The sequence below is a fragment of the Hyposmocoma kahamanoa genome, unplaced genomic scaffold, assembly GCF_003589595.1.
Source record: "Hyposmocoma kahamanoa isolate Upper Pololo Valley unplaced genomic scaffold, ASM358959v1 116, whole genome shotgun sequence".
In the NCBI taxonomy this organism is placed as follows: Eukaryota; Metazoa; Arthropoda; class Insecta; order Lepidoptera; family Cosmopterigidae; genus Hyposmocoma; species Hyposmocoma kahamanoa.
In genome coordinates, this window is record NW_020653391.1 from 1644820 (window position 1) to 1666533 (window position 21714).

General features: G+C 35.9%; 1 protein-coding gene across 4 annotated transcripts in view; it reads right to left on the reverse strand.

The window, feature by feature from the left end:
- The window catches only part of LOC113239761 (nucleolar protein 4), a 221885-nt gene that overhangs the window by 101916 nt on the left and 98255 nt on the right, over nucleotides 1-21714 (reverse strand). For all 4 annotated transcript variants that reach the window (XM_026476866.1, XM_026476865.1, XM_026476863.1 and 1 more), the window contains exons 3-4: nucleotides 21031-21165; nucleotides 19687-20577 (exon numbers count right to left, since the gene is read on the reverse strand). In XM_026476866.1, the coding sequence (XP_026332651.1) occupies nucleotides 19687-20577; nucleotides 21031-21165 (1026 nt within the window). The remainder of the gene's footprint in view (nucleotides 1-19686; nucleotides 20578-21030; nucleotides 21166-21714) is intronic.

The following is a 21714-nucleotide window of genomic DNA, read 5'->3' on the forward strand; positions in this document are numbered from 1 at the left end:
GCTTACCTATTTCTGCCGCCAAGCAGTAATGTCAGCATTACTGCGTTCCGGTTTGGAAAGGTAAGGGTGCTGGTGATATTCAGGCACACGGGACTTGTCAACTTGTGTCTCAGGGTGACGGGCGCAGTTGCAGTGTCCAAAAGATCTTTGCGATTTAAAGCTCTGAATAAAACTACAACTGTTACGGATAGGCGTTTAGTTTACCATCAGGTGCACCACTTGTTCGTTCCACTACTTGGTATGATAAAAAAACACTTGTATATATCTCAAGATGTAGGTATTTCACCTGTATTACAGTCACCAAGCCCCACCCTTTGCGTAATGGGACTTAACATTAACCACTAACTGATAAGGAAACAGAAAAAACATACATTGTCGCGATTTGACAGCTGTAACTGTAGCTAATAATCATATCATAAATCATCATAATAAATGTCCATAAAGAATGTCCAAAAGTCAATGATGAATATATCAATAACACAAATTCTATACTCCAGAGACGCGAATGAAACTAAAAAGAGGAGGTACAACAAAATTTTAATTTAGACTTTTTTAAGCATAAATATAATATGATATAATACGTTGTGTTTGTTGTTTCTTTTTTAAGTATTACGGACTATCGTAGAATATCAGCGAGGGCTATGTACTCAGTCCTATGTATGTGTATTTTCGATTTTATTTCATTGTATTGCATGTCACAAAAAACTCATTTTTATTTTGACGTCACTATTTTTAATAGCAGTAGAGCTGTTTGTGAAAGAATTCATCCAGACTTATACTACCACTAAGCAGTAATGTGAGGATAACTGCGTTTCGGTTTCGGAGGGTAAGGCTGCTTGTGAAATTACAGACACATGGGACTTGTCAACTTATATCTCGATGCCTCTAATGAACAATATGCCAAGTATTTTTTTCACAAAATTCATGTTGTTTTTTTCTAATTTTGTTTTTTGTTTCTTTTTTTCACAAAATTTGGGGAGGAAAATGTTGACGTAGTGTTCATTGGAGGTTCATAGTAGTCGATCTCAAGGTGACGGGAGTCTTAGCGATTTAAAATTCTGAGTGGCACTGCAGCTGCTATGGACGTGTTGCTTATCACCGCCTGGACGCCACACGACCTGTTCGTCCCATCATTTGATATCACAAAAAAACATCGTCGATATAAACCCACATACGACCCACGCTCACGTAAGTGGTTATACGACTTATCGTATGTACACACGCCAGCACACCAAGCTACACATTGACGTGTCTTGTTCTGTTGCACTGGAGGCGATTTTCGAACAAAAATGTGTAGTCTGATGTGCCGTTGTCCGTACCTACGACAAATAAATGATTTTACCATGATCGTTGCTATAGAGTCCAAATACTGAAAACGTCAATATCGAAATAAGTCACATGTGACAACAATTAAGAGATCCCGTCCCTCCCTGCGGGTGAGAGGGGGAGGTAAAGAGGGCTTGAGCCCTCTAGATAGGTCGACCCGTGGGTGTGCTGTTATGGAACTATTTTAGAAATAATCTTTTTTTCCGTTCCCATTTGTTACTAACGTGTGAGCTGTTGCTATTTTTCGTCTTACTTCTGCTAGTCGTTTTTATTCACCTATTCCAAAAAACTTCGCAGTCTTTTGAATATTATCGCTTAGGAAACAATACCGCTTAAGTAGAAATTTGACGTTTTTCTTTTGAACACGTCTCTACGTATCCAAACGTGTTTATTTCGACACAAACATGTAGCGCGACATTGCAAGCGGTAGCATTTTATTGTTTTAATTGATTTTATTAATATCAAAACAAATCATTATCGTCATAATTATCATAGTGATAATTATAATAGAATTTAATTCGATTGAATATTTTAAGAGTTCAAATTCCCTCAAGATATCTCGAAGAAGGTTTCTAGATAATTTAAAGTAAAAGTGGGCACAACTTTATTAGTAGATCACAAGAGTGCTTTGAGAAACTATCTGTAGGTAGTCTTAAGAGTGATTCTTATCTTTTTTCTCAAGTAACGCTTCTAGAATGCTACAAGACCATTTGTAGAATGTAGACTGTTTTTATTTAGTCTTGTAGACAGTTTTTAGATAATTTATAGTCTATGATAGTTTTCTTAGTAATACTATTTGAAAACCAAAATACTAGAGCATTACAAACATAAGACGCAATTCTCTTAATACTAATAGATGTCAAGTTTAATGGCTTACAAAATATAAACTATCAAAATTGCAACATAGCGAAATTAGATATAAATATTTCTGACTTTTTCGCGCAATGTTTAATCGGTTAGAAAGCGCGAATTGACGTGCGAGTTTAAATACATTGTGAAAAGTGATACATCACTTTTCGCCTGTCATTAAAGTAATGCGGTGGCTAAATTTTAAATATTTATGTATAAAATATAAATTTAATAGAAATACAGTTATCGATTTGCGGTTTTAAATATTTATAGAAAACTTAAATATATATTAATAGACTTTACTGGATGTGTATCACAACAATTTTGATGAACAATTTTACTAAAAATAATCATTTGTTCTACAGATGAACTTAAAATAAGGACTATAAGAGCAAACCTTAAGAGAGATTACACTTAATTAAGTTGTTTGGTATTAAGAAGGTTTTAAAATTTTGACTTGAGTGAAATAAGTCTATAAGAACAATTTCTTTTTTCTAAAACCGTTTATAGAGAACTATTATCTAAATCTATACCATATTAAGAATGTTTATAGATAAATTTAAGGCGTATAAAGTGTGCTCCTTGGGAACCCTTTTTTTTGGGAGGTAAATCAGTTCGAACCCTGACATAAGCAGAGCATCTATTTAGTTCCCAAAAATTTTTTTTTTATTTAGTGATAGTACCGATTTCAACGTGAGATATGCAGTTTTTTCAACTTTCCTTGAAAAGTATTCGAAACGACCTGAGAAAGAGAACTCACTTGAAAATTCACATAAAACTCCACGGACACGTGGTAAATAAAACATGTATACTGAAAACTACACCAATTAACATGAAGGATTGTAGGATGTGATGCCGCTATGATGCCGCGTGTGTGTGATTTTTTTTACAGTCATCAACAATAAGCGAAAAATATTTCCAAAGTACCAGGATAGCATAACACGAAACTATTAATTCGTGCAGCTAAATAGGGTGCGCGAAGCCCGAAATGATTATTTAATAGAAACCCGCTCCCTCCTCGCGCGGCCCGAATAGGGGCCCTAGAAAAAGTTTCGCCGCCACGTCTATCAACCTACAGTGTGGGATAAAGAAAACTGTAGAGTAACTGAAATTGTAAAAAGTGAAATGCATAAAACAAATCCAGTAAGCAAGTTATTTTTTTAAACAGCGTGTTAAAGTTACATAAAACAATTCTCTAATTTTCTTTAAACACCGACTTAGTACCGCGAGCGATTAAGGGAAGTGAAATGAATATTCCAGAAGCAATAAATTACATTATAAGTCACAATTGAGATGAGAGTAAACGTGATTTCCATTAACAATCAAAATTTTAACCAAACAGCTCGAAACTCACAAAGACGATTTCAATTATCTAACATACTTCCATGATCGCCAAGAAACCTACAATACGCAAATTAATTACACGTTTCCTTATAAGTACCTGAAGATCAAGCGAGGTTGATTTTGATAAAGAATTTTCTAGAAAATCACGAGTATCACGAGGTAAAACACATCGATTCACGTGACAAAACTTTATAGGCCGAAGGCTGAACAACGCCATTGTTGTTCGTCGAAAGTTCTATGCGGTTTATTATTACAAGTTGGTTCAAGTGATTATGTGAAATTGGGGTGGATAATATTGCAGTATGCAAAAGGAGAGCTAGGAACATTAGCAACTAAACTTCTCAATAGTCAAATAAATATGAAAGATATAGAGTCTTGGTACTTGGTGCAACGGGCTGGTTTCCGCAACTCGACGACAAAGCGCCTATTTTGCGTGTGATATAGAGTCTTATAGAATAACCTTTATGACTTTTCTTTCTTTGCTTTATCACGAATAAATAACAACTAGCAAACGTGGTTGCCAGCGTATATTCGTGTTTTTCTTCTTTTTTATTTCATATAAAAATTCATGGGACTCGCTATATGTTTCTGCTACATTTTCTGGTGACGTTCGTTCTAGATTTCTAGTTGGTGTTAGATTGCGACTTAGTCAATCAAAGAGATGAGCAAATGCGTCTCCCTTTTACAACTTTAGACACTGCAGACTGTCGTTTTAGAATGAATATATTTTACTTATCAATGTAATTTTTTAGCAATACTGTTCCGTAAAATTAGGCGAGTTCTTCTAATAACAATTTTAATTAGTAAATTTATATCTATTATAAGTATTTACAATTTTATATCTCATTAGCCTACACCGCTGCACTTACCAAAATTCAATTTAAAGTTTGCCAATCGGAGAGCACTATTTTGTCATAAAGTGCTCTCTACCACATTATAGCGTTATTGATTCGAAGATATGGGAAGTGCGGCACTTTTGTGGAACTATGTGTAGCAGTGGACTAAATAATATAAGGTATTCTGACCTCCCTAAAGCAAAAGGTCACACCACAAGGTACCAGGGTCACATAAGCCTGGCGGAGGTAACCAATAAATGTTTTAAGGGTGCGTAAATCATTACTAAAGGCCGACCCCGGCCTGTGTAGACGCGAGAGGATGCTGTTGCCAACGATAATGGGAAACTATGGATGCGGTAGTTTTATTTTATGAAGATTGTTCTTGCTAGCTCTAGAAGATTCTACGTTACGATAGGACCTGCTCTCTAGTAGAAAAGATTTTTAATGCTAAAGGATGACGAAGATGTATAGTTTTAGTTAAGTATACCATGAATCTAGCAATGTAAGTCAAAAACCTTCTTTATTTAACGCGTACATTCTGCTTTCCAAAAATACGAAAATTTGATGATGATAAAATCCTTCTGTAGAGTCGGAAAATCTATAACTTTTAATATTTACATTTATTTTGCTGATGACTTAGTCACCATAATATAATATGAGTACGGTAGTACGAGTATTCTCTTTTCAAATATCGAAATCTGCTTCACCGCATACCGTCTACTACTTAGCCACATATGTGCTTCTCTGGTATCAAAGTGCGAGGCACCCGCGGGAGCCGTCGGCACACTCAACCCTATATAATCTGCACTGACAGCCGCCACCGCCCACCGCCGCGAGGTTATGCTACCCTGGTATACTATTTGTATTAATATTACGTCATTTACTTGGAAAATGAGATAAATGAAAAGATTACTTAGGTTTACTGGACTTGTACGTGACCAGTTATAAAAATAAACCAACAGGGTTCAGTTTTCCAAAACAAATTTAAACATATTCGATCTTATACAGAGTTATTAAATAAAATTTAAAGACAACTCCTAAAAGACAGAATCCCGAAATCCCATAGGCTGAGGCGGACACGTCGTCAAGAAGAAGTAGTGTTATTTAAAATTAATCTTTGAATTACAGTATGTTTGCTTTACTTCACTTAGATAGACTTTAGCTTATAGCCGCATAGGGGTAGTCAGTCCTAATTCTCCATACCAAATGAGTTCCTCGTATCCAAAACAAAGACGCATCGACTAGCGCAACTGTAGCGAATAGTAGTTGGTTAAACCCTTAGCGCGGGTGGAGGCGGCGCCACCCCGCTGTCATTTACCCTACTTACCGCCGCTACCAGGCGGGCAGGGGCATACAGCGAGAATTTTAAGGGAATTAGTCGTGCTCGCCGCCTGCAGGGCGCCTCGGTAAATTCAGTGGCGCTAGGGATGATCGCCGTTGAAGTCTTCGTACAAAGTTCATGCGAAAACTTCAAAATACCAACTTTCTGCAGGCTTGTTAGCTGGTAAATTTTTGTCGAACTTTTATAAGAACGGCCATTAAATTAGTAATATAACTTTCTAGTGAAATTTTGGAAATAGCTAATGTATATAACCAGAAACAATAAAATGAACTTAAACTAAGAGCTCATAGACGATGCGCCACCTACGAAACTGGTTTCGATAGATATGACAACTAAAACTGGCAATACTGTGCCTCGTAGCGTCGAGTTGTCGCTGCCGCATAAAATATTTGCCAAATTTTGTATGGCAAATTCTACACCGCCCTTAACGTTCGCAAAACGAAGTAACATTTTCTTTACAATATTTAATTTAATTATTTTTATATAGTACCAAGTGACGGGACGAATAGCTATGGCGGCAGAAATAGATATGGTGGCAGTACTTCCCTGGTGGAACTCATTCATGAAGAGCTCTACTGCTACTAAATATACAACGAGTCTAATGTCAAACAGTCCTTTGAAAATTAAAACATGACGTAAAGACACGCGATTTTCAAGCATATCTTGTTTTCAATATTGTTTTATCGAGTCATTGCCATCAAATCGGATCCTTGGCGACTGAAATTCGAGAAAACGGGCTCCATTATTGATATGATCTTAGAATAAAGCATAGAACATGAAATTTATATTTTTTTCTGCAGCAATTTTAAGTTATGTCCATTCCTGCAAAATGTGACGATATAGCCCAATGGTTTCGATAAGATTTTCGGTGTCAACATCATAAGTGTGCCGCATCACTAGCACACATGGCAGAAGGCGGCCACCCACCTCCTTGCCTAGTGTGAGCGCCTAGTAACTCCGGCACGACGTGACTACACGCAACGCCGCAAAAACAGCATTCTAACCAAAAAAAAATATAGCCACCTAGATCCACCAAGCTACCATATAGTTTATTATTAAGGATTGAGTATTAATAATAATGTAGTCGTAATAATAAAACTGTAATGGATCCGAAATATTGTTTTAGGTTAACTCCTGGTGAGACATACTTTGCAGTACGAAACATTTTTTTTTTATTTATTACGACACAAAGTTCAAACGATAAAATCGTTTGTTTCCGAATGGGATGTGTGGGGTATGTGTATAATACAGAAAACAAAATCTGCTTAGCTATTTCTACATTAGCAACCACACGCAAAATAGGCGCCTTGTCGTCGAGTTGCGGACACCAGCCCGTTACACCAAGTACCAAGTTCTACATTAGCATTTTGTTTCTTTGTATGTCGTCATTGTCGAATTGACATCACAATATAGCACAATGTCAATTTTTATTCCGTCAAAATATACGCCTGGACATATAATTCTAGCCACTTTGAATCTTCAGCGTTAAATGCTAAAACTAAACAACAGCTTAAACAAGAATACAAGGAGCCCCGAATTATGCGTCAGGGGTGTAGTGAGTTACGTGATTGATGTCAAAAGATAAATATTATAATTATTTGTCGAATATATGAAATTAAATTACGCCTGTTCGACATTTAATTCCGTCTTCATGTCGCTAACGATAGGAATGATAAAAAGTCCCAAGTGTGTAAATATCGTATGGCAGACCGGGCAAATAAGTTCCCTATCTCGACTACAGTAGCCAAGTGATGGCACTGCAGTTCCCGAGAATTTGGCTAAATATATTTAGCAGATTTAGACATAATGATGACCTGCGCACGAACTTGACTACCGTTTTTTACGTTATTTGGATATAGATCGTATTATATTTTTTTCCAAAGAAACCAACGTTTCCGGCGCTTTTTTCATTTTCAATAATATATTATTACTGACAACTGCCGGACATATGATGAAAAATATGTTATAAAAATTAGAAAGCTGATCATGATTTTCTACGCAACAAATACGCTATTTAGATCCGAAAAAATAGTTACATTTCTAATTCTGCAGGTCAAGAACCTTACGTGCCAAATAGTAATTTTTATTACAGAGCGTTTTAAAAAGAAAGTGCCTCTTAATTAGACATTTAAAATGAATTATCAGAATCGATACTACCACAGCTCGAATTCAAAGTTTTCCCGTACTAATAACATTTTGCTTAGGTCGAGCGGAAGGAACACTGGCGCTATTTCAGATTTCTTTTTTACAAACGAAATTACAGCCATTTGGAAAATGTATATCGTACACTATACGTGTTCTGTTGGTATATATAAAGTAAGTGTTTAAGTAAGTACGTGCATAAGTTTGTGTTTTTTTTAACGTGAAAATTTTTAAGAATCATGTTGTCATAGCGTCTGGTATGTATGTAATCGGTGTATATTCTCAATTTTAATATATATTTTTTTCAAAGTGATTGATTCAATACTTAGTTATGCGGATGGGAATGAACCAAAGCCATTTGAGGTTGTATACAGTCTTAAGCTTAAATTATACATGTATAATAAAAAACAAACAACAATTTGACATCAAAACTTTTACCATTCTAAAGCAATGCTGTAAAAACATCCAAATTTTTAAACCTACAAAATTGTCGATGTCGATGACGGCCGGAAAGTCAACGAAAGCAATTTCCTTAACCTCCTAAGACCCAGAACCATCAAGTTTATAACCAGAAATAGAGATGAAATGTCACTAAATTTGTTTGAAAACTATTCTGCCATATCATTACTGTGACAACTGCGCTCCGATTGGCCAGCCCGAATTTGAATCAATTGTTTCACTTCAAATTGATCAGTTAACTTGAGCTTTGCTGTAATGGACGAAATATTTAATTACCGATGAAATTTGATCTCGTTTGTTCTGTAATTAGATGTCTTACTGTTTTTCCCCACATCAGCGAAAGGAACAAAACGCCATTGTTAGATATATTATCTTTATTAAAATAAATACAAAATATTTTTGGAAAAATACGGAAACGTACGCACAGGTCAGTTGTTGGCGGATGTGTGTATTTCAGTGCAAACAAGAGTTGATATTCATAAGTCATGTATCACTGATAAGTTATCAGGAATGTACGGCCCTTATTTCGTCTCTATTTCTGGTTATATACTCGATGCCCAGAACATTACAATGCGAAAAATACTAAACGCTCAATGTACATTAGAATGTACTAAATATAATTACATGCTTCAGGAATAAGCTAGTATGCAGCCCATAGCAGTTGCAGTACCCCACACACTCCCACTGCGCCTGTCACCCTGAGACATAAGCTGACACGTCCCATGTGCCTGCAATATCACCAGTACCCTTACCCTTCAAAACCGGAACGCAATATAGCTCACATTACTGCTTAGCGGCAGAAATAGACAAGATGGTATTTCCCTGGACAAACTCTCTCACAAAGAATTCTAATGTTAAGAAAATATACATGTAATGCTAAAGTTGAATGCGATATTTTCATTATAGTGAGTACTAGGCGTTTACGTGTTAATAATATATCGTCTGGGTCTGAATCACATGTATACATTTTAATATACTAACGAATTTGGGTATACATCTATAATTAACATCATAATGTATTTATCTAACAAAATAATTAAATAATGCCTTTAAATCTAACACTAAAATAATTCAACTTGAAATTTTCTCATAAAGACTTGCACACACAGGCCTTCCTACACTGACTAGGTTGTTACTGGCAATATCATAAACGCTTAACATGTATTAGCCATTCAAAGGGAAAATGTTGCCTGCAGAATAGGCAGGATGCCTTCGGGCGCGACCTTCAACGGAATTTTGTACCTAATCTAGGAGAGATTTTTTTTTCTGTATTAAGCGTAGTTAGCATATTATGTCCTTAACTTAATGCCATGAACATATTAGAACCTTCATCCATACAAAATAATGATAACTTTACTATGAAAATCAACAAATCTCATGTGACCCACTTAACTATAACAATCAAGAAATGTCGTCCCCTCAACACGTGCTTGCAATTATTCCAACTCAATAAACAGAAAAAGGAACTCTAAAACTAATAAAATTAAATATTAAAGTTGTGTGACGGAGCAACGTATGGTTTATTTTGAATTCAGAATTATTAACCCTTCGCACAGCTAGGGGGCCCAAAAAGACCCTCGCGTTAATAAATAGAAGAATCGATCGAAACTTAATTATGCGATGTTCAAGGTCGCATGTCCCCTAAGAGGAGAGCTGTGCTCTGTAGTAGGACGTACAGCGTTATGGTACAAGGTCGAATTAGATGCAGGATAAATAGGTTTTCGAAAGGGGAGTGTCACAGGAAGACTTGTAACTCAATCGGGTGTAATTGGTAAGAGCCTATTATTTTTATGATGTCACCCGTGCTGTTCTAAATGTTATCGCTTACCGCTATGACAAATCATAACTGGTCTATTTTTTTTTCTAGGAAATGAAACTATATTTCGGATGTAAATCGCATGCATTTGTGTTTTCGGACAACAAACAAATACAAACACCGAAAAATTGCATTCCAATTTAGGTTACATAATGATTTACTAAATATTACAAGTACATGATTAATTAATAATAAATTTAAATTCATAAAAATTCATATTGTTAAAATGAAATAAAATATTTTATAAAACGTACGTAGCGTATACTGGAATGTTGTTCAAAAAATTAAAAATAAGTTAATTATAATACCTTTGGTAGCTAAAAAATTAGGTGGTTTGCATTAAAATTAGACATGACTTTACCATCTCTCAGGCAGTCGTGAAAACCGGACGTGTAAAGGACCCGAAATGTTGGTTTGTTTGAAATAACACAATATACGGAATTTAGAGCAGCAAAAATAGTTTCATGTGGAGCAAGCGCGAAAGCCTTAGAACTCAATTTGTCTATCTTTTATTTTACATTTCTACTCTATGTGTATTACTTCTGTAATACACATAGAAATGAAATGTACTCCGTATTCCGATTTCTACTGATTAGAAAATTTTACAGCGTATGGACATTCTGTATACAAAGAATAACGAAAATTGCTGCATAGCTAGCTTGTCCTTGATAACAATCAAGCAGGATTCGAAATGATAATTATCATGATCAATATCTACTCTAGATATCCAAGACGAATCCAAGCATGTCGAATGTCAATGTCTCGTTTTCCCAAAGATTTTTCTTTTTCTATTTAGTTTCCTCACATTTTGAGTAAAAAATTAAAGAGATAAAACTTTGAATCAGCATGGATATATATTGGATAATTATAATTATGATGATAATATTTATTATGATAATTATCATGACAATTATCAGAGAAAATAATTTAAGATAATAAAATATACGATTTAGATTTTTGTTGAATTATTTTATTTAAGTATTTTTAAACACGTTGAGCGTCAGTTTGTAACTTTTTACTTAATTGAAACTCGTTTCGATTCTGCAGTTAATATATTCATACAGTTTTAAAGGACTATGTTTAGTTAAGAAACCTTTTTTTAATTCCAAAAGAAATAAATAAAAAAAATACCTTGATGATTTTGAGCCCTGCAGATATCAATTCATACCTTACCGTGTTAATGGACATAATGTACAACGTTGACGAAAACTAATCCCACGTCGAACTATGTAAATACGCCTTTTCGGACAAAATCAAAATTAAATTATTCCACTCTACATCCATTGATTCAAATTGTACAGCCAAGTCTCTTTTACATTTAACGATACCCTGTAGACATACTGTTCTTTTTACGGTCCACGGTCCACATCAAACATAGCGATGTACAATAACCAAGCCAAACAAACTTCTAATCTCGGACATCAAAGCCGTTGCACGCCGCAAGTGGCCGACGAATAAAATAGCCCGTTGTTATTAACAGCCCCTGTAGGAAAAAAGGGGGGCTATACCTACGGGGCACGGGGTACGGGCAAATGGAAGTGGTATGTGTCAAAGAATATTAAACAGAAATGTGTTTTCCAATCCGATTATGTTTTTGCGCTGTACGTGGTTGTAAACTGCATCCGTGGCCAAACGGTCACTTTATTTGTATGGCCTACATTTATTTCTCTCGTCCATGGCACTCGCGTTTCCTTAATGCGGGGCTATGAGTGTCTGCTTTATTTATTTATTTTTGATTATACTAAGTGACGGGACGAATAAGTCGTGCACCTGGTGGTAAGCGACACGCCTGTCCCTAACAATTGCAGTGCCACTCAGAGCTTTAATCTCACAAAGATCTGAGGGGCAATGCCACTGCGTCCTACACCCTGAAACTTAAGTTGGCCAGTCCCATGTGCCTGTAATTTCACCAGCAACCTTACCCTTCGAAACCGGAACGCAGAAATGTTCACATTACTGCTTGGCGGCAGAAATAGGTAAGGTGGCAGTTCTTCCCTGGACGAACTCGTTTACAAGGAGCTCTACTGCTACTAAAGATTTCATTTATAAAATGTTTCTTTATTGCACACCAAAATGAAAACAAACACAAAAAAAAATAAAAACGAAAGACAGTTTTGGCAAATGAGGCGGTCTTCCTTTGGATGGAAAGTAAATTATATAACAGATAGCAAAAACGTGGTAGTATACGAAATAGTATACGGGAACTTAGATTTTTTTTAATCCATCCCGGTTTTTGCTTGTCGAAATAGATAAACATATTTTTCACAAAACAACATTCTTAGCATAAGATACTATCATCAAAACAACATAAGTCTTCACCACCAATCAATCCCCAATTACGCAATGTAATCATAATAAAAACTAATCTAGATTCTCTATATCCCAACATAACCCCCTAGTGCCCGAGAAAAAGGAGGGAGGCGGAGGGTCGAAACCCGCAAGGGGGGTCGGCAATGGACTGTGGGAGCCCCAATCAATCTTACAAGTCGCACCAAGGGGTAGGCACTTTTGGGGGTCGCAGGGATACCCTCTTACGGTCTTGAGACTGACCCTTCGCAAGGGCTATAGGGAAAACGGCGGATATGAACTTTTTGTTAACGTTGTGAGCAAATTTTCTTCCGAAAATGACATGTTTGTGATTTTAATAGTACATATACTAAGGATCAAAATGAATAAAATTCACTCATTGAAATATCTCGTTACTGCACCTAAAGTAATTTAACAAAATTGCAGTCGTCAACTTGTATCGCGCCTTTTTTATTAGATTTTTTATTATATTTGTAAAATGCTGAAAACTTCGCAGGACCATACTACAGACATCATAAACAATTACTTTTGTTCCACTTCCTTTAAAAGAATTGGATCTGTATTTCTGTTTTTAAATATTTTTTTTTACTTTTGAATGAAAGTAAAATCGGATTAATTCTTAAAATACATGGAACAAAAATTGTTGTTTATGATGTTTGTATCATTGACTTGTGAGATTGTTAGTATTTTACAAACCTAATAACAACATCGAGTATATAACCAGAAATAGGGACGAAATAAGGGCCATCCATCCCCGGCAAGTCATCAGACAAATGAATGAGGCTTATATCACTTTTGCACTGAAATAACAAATTAGAAAACTGAAATAGTACAGCGCTAGCAACTGACCTGTGTGAATTTTTCCGTATATTCCAAAAATATTCTGAGTTTATTGTAATAAAGATAATATCTCTAACTATGGAGGCCTGTTCCGTTCGGTGGTGAAAAAAAAACAGCAAAACATCTAATTACAAAACAAACGGAACCATATTTCAACGGTAATTAGATATTAAATTATGTAATTTTTCAATTTTCGTCCATTACAGCAAAGCTCTAGTTAAACCGGTAGATTTTAAGCGAAACAATTGACGACACTCGTCACATTGTTTCGAATTCGGGCTGGCCAGTCGGAGCGCAGTTGTCAGCGTAGTGGTATGGCAAAATACTTTTAAAAAAAATTAAATGACATTTCGTCTCTAATTCTGGTTATTTATTCGATGAATAACTATTACACTTTTACTTTTGACGTTAATTTATTTATTTTTAACTCTGTACAATATCGGTAAATAGGATATAATGCGAGTGGGTTTTTGCGAGGTTTTATTTGGGGAAGGTTGATAGACATTTTAGATATTCAGTGTAGAAATTACATAAATATACACGTTATTATACATTACATTGCTACATATCCATATTTTATGCATAAAATGTACGAAAGTGATTTAGGTAGATTATTGCTATACGACGTGGTACAGTGCGGCTCGCCATAATCTGCGTGGGCCTTTAGAATATCTTTTTTTTTTTTCTTTTTTTTTTTTTTATACATGACAGGCAAATGACTCCACTCCACCTGATGTTAAGTGGAAAGTGGTATCCAAACGCGAAGGAACCTAGTGCAGCGATGGAATCCTCACTGCACTAGCCACCTCCACCCTGCCTGCCTACAATAAGCCTCTTCACGCCTCGTTTGAAGGACCCCATATCATAAGAGGGAGGGAAGACATGTGCCGGAAGGGAGTTCCAATATCTAAGCAATTTCGGTTATTTCTTGTTATCGTCAGTGAATTTTTTGTCACGATTGGCCGCCCTTAAAATCTGGCCACCCTAGGCCTAGGCCTTCTGGGCCTTAGGGCAAATCCGCCAATGCCTGCGATGTTGTTAGCATTTTACAAATCACTTTGTATATTTGTATAATTTCAACACTGAACATCTAAAATATCTATCAACCTTCCCCAAATAAAACCTCGCAAAAACCCACTCGCATTATATCCTACTTATCCTTCAGGAAAAGTACGCGTCGTATCAAAAAAACACCGTCATCAGAAAGTGTACTTGCCCACTTCTCCGTCGGGCATCGTTTTTGTGTCTTGTCTAATACCGTGACGCCCCCTTGGGCTGATGAAACTCCCGCCCTTTGCCACCCCCACCCCCGGTCGAGAAAAATGAGTTAGAAAAGATGCGGCGCCCGATTATGGCGTGACGCTAAAGTCCTTTGTGTGGCACATTCGCTGGAATCAATCGCGCACCCTCGGGCTCACGTTGGGTTAAACGTCAGGTGCTACCCGATTTATGCGAACCTAGTAGATTGGTTAGAAGTTTTTGAGCAATTTTCACGCAAAAGTTAAAAACATGCAGTGTTATATCATCAATAGGGAATAAAAGAAAATATTACAGAAATTGAAAGTTTTAAAACTCAAACGTATTTATTAACGTGATATGACAAGTTTTCAGTAGAGAGGTTTAAAGATTCTACACACAAAAGTAAGTTAGGTTAGGTTAATATATGAAAAAGCAGAAGCGTATTTGTTTACGTTACCAAACATATTTTCAGGTCAAATTATATTATAATTGACGATAAAAATGGCTAATAATAATTTTCGGTAAAATAAAGATTAAGTAGGTAGAGTAAGTAGTATTATGTCGGAAAGAGTTTTCGGAACTTTCAGTATATCGTTCGATTATTTTCGTATTTTTATTTGCACAACAGTTTTCGTAGCTTAGAATATCGAATTCATATTTTGAATATCATTTTTTATTTACTTTTCGGGGCTTGTTAAAAGCACTTTTGACGTATGATCAAAAGTGGCTTTATTACACCAAGGGTACCATATTATGAAGTGTCATTCCAGTTTACTGTGACAGTAGTAGCTTTATACCGCGTAATGTTCTTGTATACGAAATATTGTTACTTCTTATTGTGACCGCTAGGGGCTCTTCTGGTCATTCACAGAAAAGTTCTTGATAGAGATATTGTATTAATTTAGGTGCTAATATTAATATTAGTCAGTTAATATAGATAATAATAATAACAATCCGTAGACCATAGTACAGTCAAGAGCACATCAAGCTTGACACTTTGGACTTTGGCCCGTTCGTATTGCAAGCGGCATAGAGTTAAATTTAAGTCTAAGAAAATACACTTCATAATTTTGAAAATATTCAATAATTTTTAAAATAGTAATTAAAATAGAATTAAACAATTATGAACAATGAATTCAAATTAACAAAAATACAAAATTAAAAGGTTTAATCTTTTCAATGTCACAAATTTCAGTTATAAAATTTAAATCAAGATTAGAAAATCACAAAATAAAATTAAAAGTACAGAAAATTAAAATTATATTACAAATTGGGCTACTCCCTTTTGCTGTATCTAGCATTTCAGTAGCGGACCATCATATCTTCCAGACTTTGCGTCACACGATTCAACAGCGAGACAATCTTCTTCCGCATAAGGGCCTGGAAACTGTCCGTAAGAGCCTCCACAAACATGCTTGAAGGACTACACCTGCTTGGTAGCCCCTTCTGCACTCCAAATGCGTTATTGTACTGTACACGCAGGGCGTTATAGGTATATCGTTTCGTATTCCTAATCCACAAGGTACTCGAGTAAAAAGATTGACTATAGGTTTTAAAACTGTAAAATATAAGGCACACATTGAAGTGTTTATCTACTTAGGTACCTATTTTTTAGGTTTAGGCTGTCGAAGTGCATGTGAGGGTATGTACAATATACCTTCAATATTTGTATGCCTCTAAAGTTTGATCGGACACAAAAACTATATTTATTTTTAACCGAGTTGAAAAAAGAAGGAGGTTCTCAATTCGATTGTATGTTTTTTTTTGTACGCGATAATTAAATAATTTATGAACCGATTTTGATGATTTTTTTTTTATTGGAAAGAGTGTACCTCAGTAGTAGTTCCATTTAAATTTGAAGGAAATCTTCCAACTCTAAGGTTCGTATTCTAGAACTCTACTCAATGCTCAAGTCAGGATTGCACTGGAAACACAAGCACTGGAAATACGACCCTAATGGTAGGGACTTGAGTATGATTTCGAGCGCTTTAAACCATACTCAAATCCTGACTTGAGCATTAAGTAGAGTTCTAGAATATGACCCTAAGAGTGGCAAACTAGGGAATGAATATGGTTACGCGCACTTTCCGGTAGCCGATTCCAATAAAACTTGGCAAATATATGTAATTCCACGAATTTTTAAGGTCGGTTTCTTTAGTACTGTGTACTGAGATTATGTACATGTCAGCTTGTAATATAACCTGTATTTTCACAAATAAATTAATTATATTATTATTATTATACACCGTGCTTTATCGGATACACGGCATCAGAATGCTGACTAGAGTCTTAACAGGGCATTGTTGCTTGAACAAGCACATACACAAATCGACTCAACCGAAGAACAGAGTCCAATGTGATTATATAGCGAAAAGAGAATAAGTACGTTATTCAAACTAAGGCTTACGTAAAGGTGTTTTGAGAATTTATATATCTTATTTCATTTCGGAAATACAAAATCAAGCAACGGTCGATTTGACATCCACAGCGAAGAAGAATGTACTATGTCCTAAGAACAAGTAGTCTTGTAGTAGTCTATAGATCTTTGTTCTACGGATGAGTCGAAATATTGGGCAGAGAGAAAATAGAGAATGTAGATTCTGCCACGAGGCGAATGAAACTCCTGTGCATCTCCTTCCCCGGTGCTGCCCCCTAATAGGCGTACGAAGTTCCATACTGGGTAGGCACAGGCCACAACCAGAGAACATAAAAACTGTTAGAGTCAGGAGAGTCTTTCAGTTCTCTAATGCTGTTGATCTTGGCTCCGAACTGTAATTAGTGGTGATCACAATAGATCGTCAATGGTCGCAGTGATGGGGGGGCCCCCACAGACATAGGCCCCGAATGAAGCCACCTTAATAATAATAATATCGAATACTTGCGTTGATGCAATTAAAAAGCGCTTTTGTTTAATGGCGCCTTGGTTATTGTAAACCTTACATTGACCCCGCTCATAAATACATTTAATATTTTAGATAATCTCCGACCACAATAAGCCAAATCCGAAAGTTTCATATTTGATCAAGAGAGAAATCATAACGTTCAAAGGTTCAAAGCGAGCCTGTGGGCCGCAGAGTCCCGACTCGCCTGCCAGTTCTAAAAGTTATGCCGCAAGGGTTAACTGTTTTAAAACTCTTCTGGACTGAAAATAAACTGTATGTAATCATTTTTTACACGACCAACAGCGTGCGCAGGCAAAAGGAAAAAATATTAACAGGTTTATGTCTATGTTAATAATTTGCACATTAATTGTATACAATACAATTATTACAGGATTCAGCGTTATCAAGATAAATTGTCTTTGATAATTATCATAATAATTGATCGTAATAATAATAATAATAATGGATAATTATCCATGCTGATTCTTAGTTTGGTGACTTTAATTTTGACTTAATATTATAATACTAAAAAAATCATGTAAATAAGTCGTCGCGTCCGACCGTTTCGTTAACTCTTGGAATATTTGAAAATGAAAATTGGAAACACTGATTTCGTGTTCATGATGACTTTTTTTAAATTGACATTTGAAGTGTTTGCATACGTTTCGAAGCGGCAAATCGTATACCTATCAGTGGCGAGGTGTCCATATAACTGGATTTTCACCAGCTTGCCTAAAATTTTCCACGTATTATGAAATACTACATTTTGTGCTAAATTTGGTGTGTAGAATAAGTTAACCAGCAAATTAAATTTACTAACACTTTGTGTGCCAATAAGTTCTGTTTAAGTGTCGGCAAGATTTTATTAAGGGAAGTGCTTTTTGTTTGGTTTCGACTTTACTAACGACAATTTTCACGCCTCATACTTATATCATACATGGCGCGACATAGCTTCGGTATTAACGTTTTGTTTATCCAATTAATTTCATAATTATCTTCAGATTTTTTATAAATACTCTCAACAACCTGCCAGCAGACAAAGATCCCAATCTGGTAGTTCACAAAGCCCAAAACACATACTCTATTAACATAAATAGGAATAACATATCGCACATGACAACTTACATAGTATTATGGTCAAAAAATCTAAATGGTTTTATGTTATATTAATATTACCTATTCAGTTTTAAAGCGACAGTGCTGTCCTGTCACTTTGAAATTAAATCGTATATGAATGACACATAAATATAGCGAAATTTTGAAGATAATTTATTAATATAACGCAATTTTGAGATAAAATATAATTATAGATTTTATTATTATTATCTATTATAATAACGTACCAGATAACAACACCGGGTCAAACAAACACCTCTACTGTGTGTACAAGAGCAAAGAAATTAACACCGGGGATATACTGAAAGCAATCAGAAACGGTTTAAAAAAACTAGGTTTCTATTGGTTGATCCCTTTAATCTTCCCATCAATCGTCCATAACGCTAACCGCTGGGATCCAATGTTGTCAAATAAAAACATTATTATAAATGGTAACAATCTGTCAAATAAGAATATACTTGTGTAAAAAATGGAAAACATGTAGAAAGAATCCGTAGCATTTAACTCCTTTTAAATATCATGTAACCGCCATAAGTTTATAATGTCAGAATATGGCAAACTGTGCAACACGTATTGGGCAGAGAGAAAACTAGCGGCCACAAGAAAAATAAGTTTTTTGTTTACAAAAATTTATATTTTTATACGCGGTCGTACAATGGTCGTCAGTGTGACAACTGTCTCTGAAAACGATTAGAAGTACCTTCTGCATATAAACCTCACCTTCCGGATGTTATTAATAGTTTAATAATATAAACCATACAATACGTATACAGTAAATTTTCGTTTTTTTCCACATTCAAAAATTACGTCCAAATGACACTCATCTCTCTCGCTTTTTTTTCAGCTCCTGATTATTCATTTATTTATAAAGCATTGACTTCAGAGCCATCAGCTTAATGGAAACAAATTAACAAGAACGCACAACGTAATTATACATAAACTAAAAATTAATTCGTGTAAAAAATGTAACTATTAAAACCCGCCATTTCTGAAGTCGCTAATCGCATTGTCAACTCCCGAACCACCGGTGCGCTTATTTTTTTTATTTTCTTGCACCACTGTTATTTAGAGTGCCTGATGATAGAACTTATAGTAAATATAAATACAAATATTGGTTTTATAACGATGCCACAAAACGCAACCGCTAACTTACATAAACATTATCTGCCAAAGTGATACTTTACTTACCTTACTGTCCAAAACGACGCGCTCCTGGTACGCCATACTCCTCATATGCTTCAAATATGCAGTCGTTATCGGCACGCTATAATCAACCTCTTCACCACCGTAATAAAGCCCACCGTCTGGTCTCCAAGGTCTTGGATACCTTCCAAATGTACTCACACAGTCGTTGCTAGTAGCCAGTAATTTCTTTCTAGGCGGAGAACGAGATTTTGGTGGGTCTTTAGATGTCAAATTTGCAACATCTAAAGGGTTATATTTCTTCTCTTTCACTTCAGTCTTTGTCTCAGTCACTTCCACTATTTTAGAGTTTTCCTTAACTCCTTCATTTTCTACCAGCTTAGTACTTTCAGTAGCAACTCTACTAATAATTTCGCCTGGTTCTACGTCGTTTTTGGATGCCAAAGGTAGTGGACTATCATTCCTGACGTCTTCAACGTCTATCAAGCTGTTTTCGTCCTTGTCTATCTCAGGGTCCGTTTGGACAGGTTGTTCTTCTCTAAATGCAGGTTCGACAGGTGAACTTCTATTGAAAAGTGGCGTTGAATCAAATCCGTTGACTTTTTTCGAAGTCAGTTCTATGTATGTAGGTTCCGGGTCTTCGGTTTCAGCGGTTTTGGGACTTTGAACCTTTTTCAAAGGTTGTAATTCGGTGTATTTTGGTTCGTAAACGTAATTTGAGTGCGCGGCGTCGATTTCGCTTTCCCAGTTTCGAGAGTAGTCTGTGGTGGTACAATGTGGTAGGAATGGGAGGTAGGTAGGGTGTCTGGTAGGGGAAGGAGAGGGAGTGGGAAGAGGTGGGGGAGAGGCACTGCGCGGGCGCCGCGCGCACTCCGCGCATCCGGTCAGGAAACGCGTGACGGCTTCCCTAGGCAGAAACGCGTAGGTCTCCGTAATCTGTTGGCAAAAAAGTTTTGATTAGTGGCAAGTTTTCTTAATCTACAGGAAAACAAAATATGTTCTACGTTACACACACAAATCAATGGAAACATCTGTCTCAAAATAGCGTATCCTTATGGTACTGATTGCATTAACTATCATAATCATTATGACAACCCTTCTTACATCAATAACATTATAAGCAGCTCGTAATAATAGGCACCCGTTTGTATGTTTACAATAAGCAAAGTGCGCCATCTGTCGGTACTAAAGAGAAGAAGTTGACTCTGTTGACTCCAAACGACAGATAACACCGCTTGATTTCTGTGTAGTTTACCCACTCGGTCATAGGTGGCGCTTCACTTGATACTTAATTGTTATTTAAAAAGAAATTTTATAACTCTTCTGATATTATATTATATTTTTACAAAACATTACCAACATTCTACACGTGACTTGTATGTAACTTACAGTTCTGTATGTTCTTTTCTGTCCAGCATGTTTTCCGGGTCTTCCTTCCAGCTCTACATGAACAGTGTAGATAATGTCAAAAAAGTTTTCAACTATGGCCACTTTTCTGTACACAGGCTCTTGATTGGGTGCATTCTGGAACAAAAGAGTATATTTTAGTTTTATTGAAGTTGATTGAAGTGCTAAAACTTGTTCGGTAAGGTACGCGCATTATCGCATGCACGGCGCCACCTATCATGACATAGATTTACTAAATCAAATTCGCTTTGGCGTTACAGTCGACACCGTCTCGTTTTTCAACTCAACGCTAGGTGGCATCTTTATGAAGTGATAAGTTGTAACAATAGAGGGCGGCACAAGTATAAACTAAAAAGTAATCAAGTATTTGGATAAAGTTCTCTTTAAACACAATAATTAAATTTTTTAAATCTTTGTGCCTTGTAAAACACACTCTTAAATACCATAACTGTATTTAGTTTTAGGAAGAATGTATCGAAACTAATTATAACATAAGTACCTAACAAAAAAGAAAATTCCTTGCTAAGATATTTTCCAAAAACCCTCGTAATAGTCGCGGCGAGAAGCAACGTTGTCTGCATAATTTGTATCTAGAGACACCTAGCGCGATATTTCGCACAATTTATTTTTATTTGGCGCGAAACCGGCGCGCTTCTTGGAACGCCC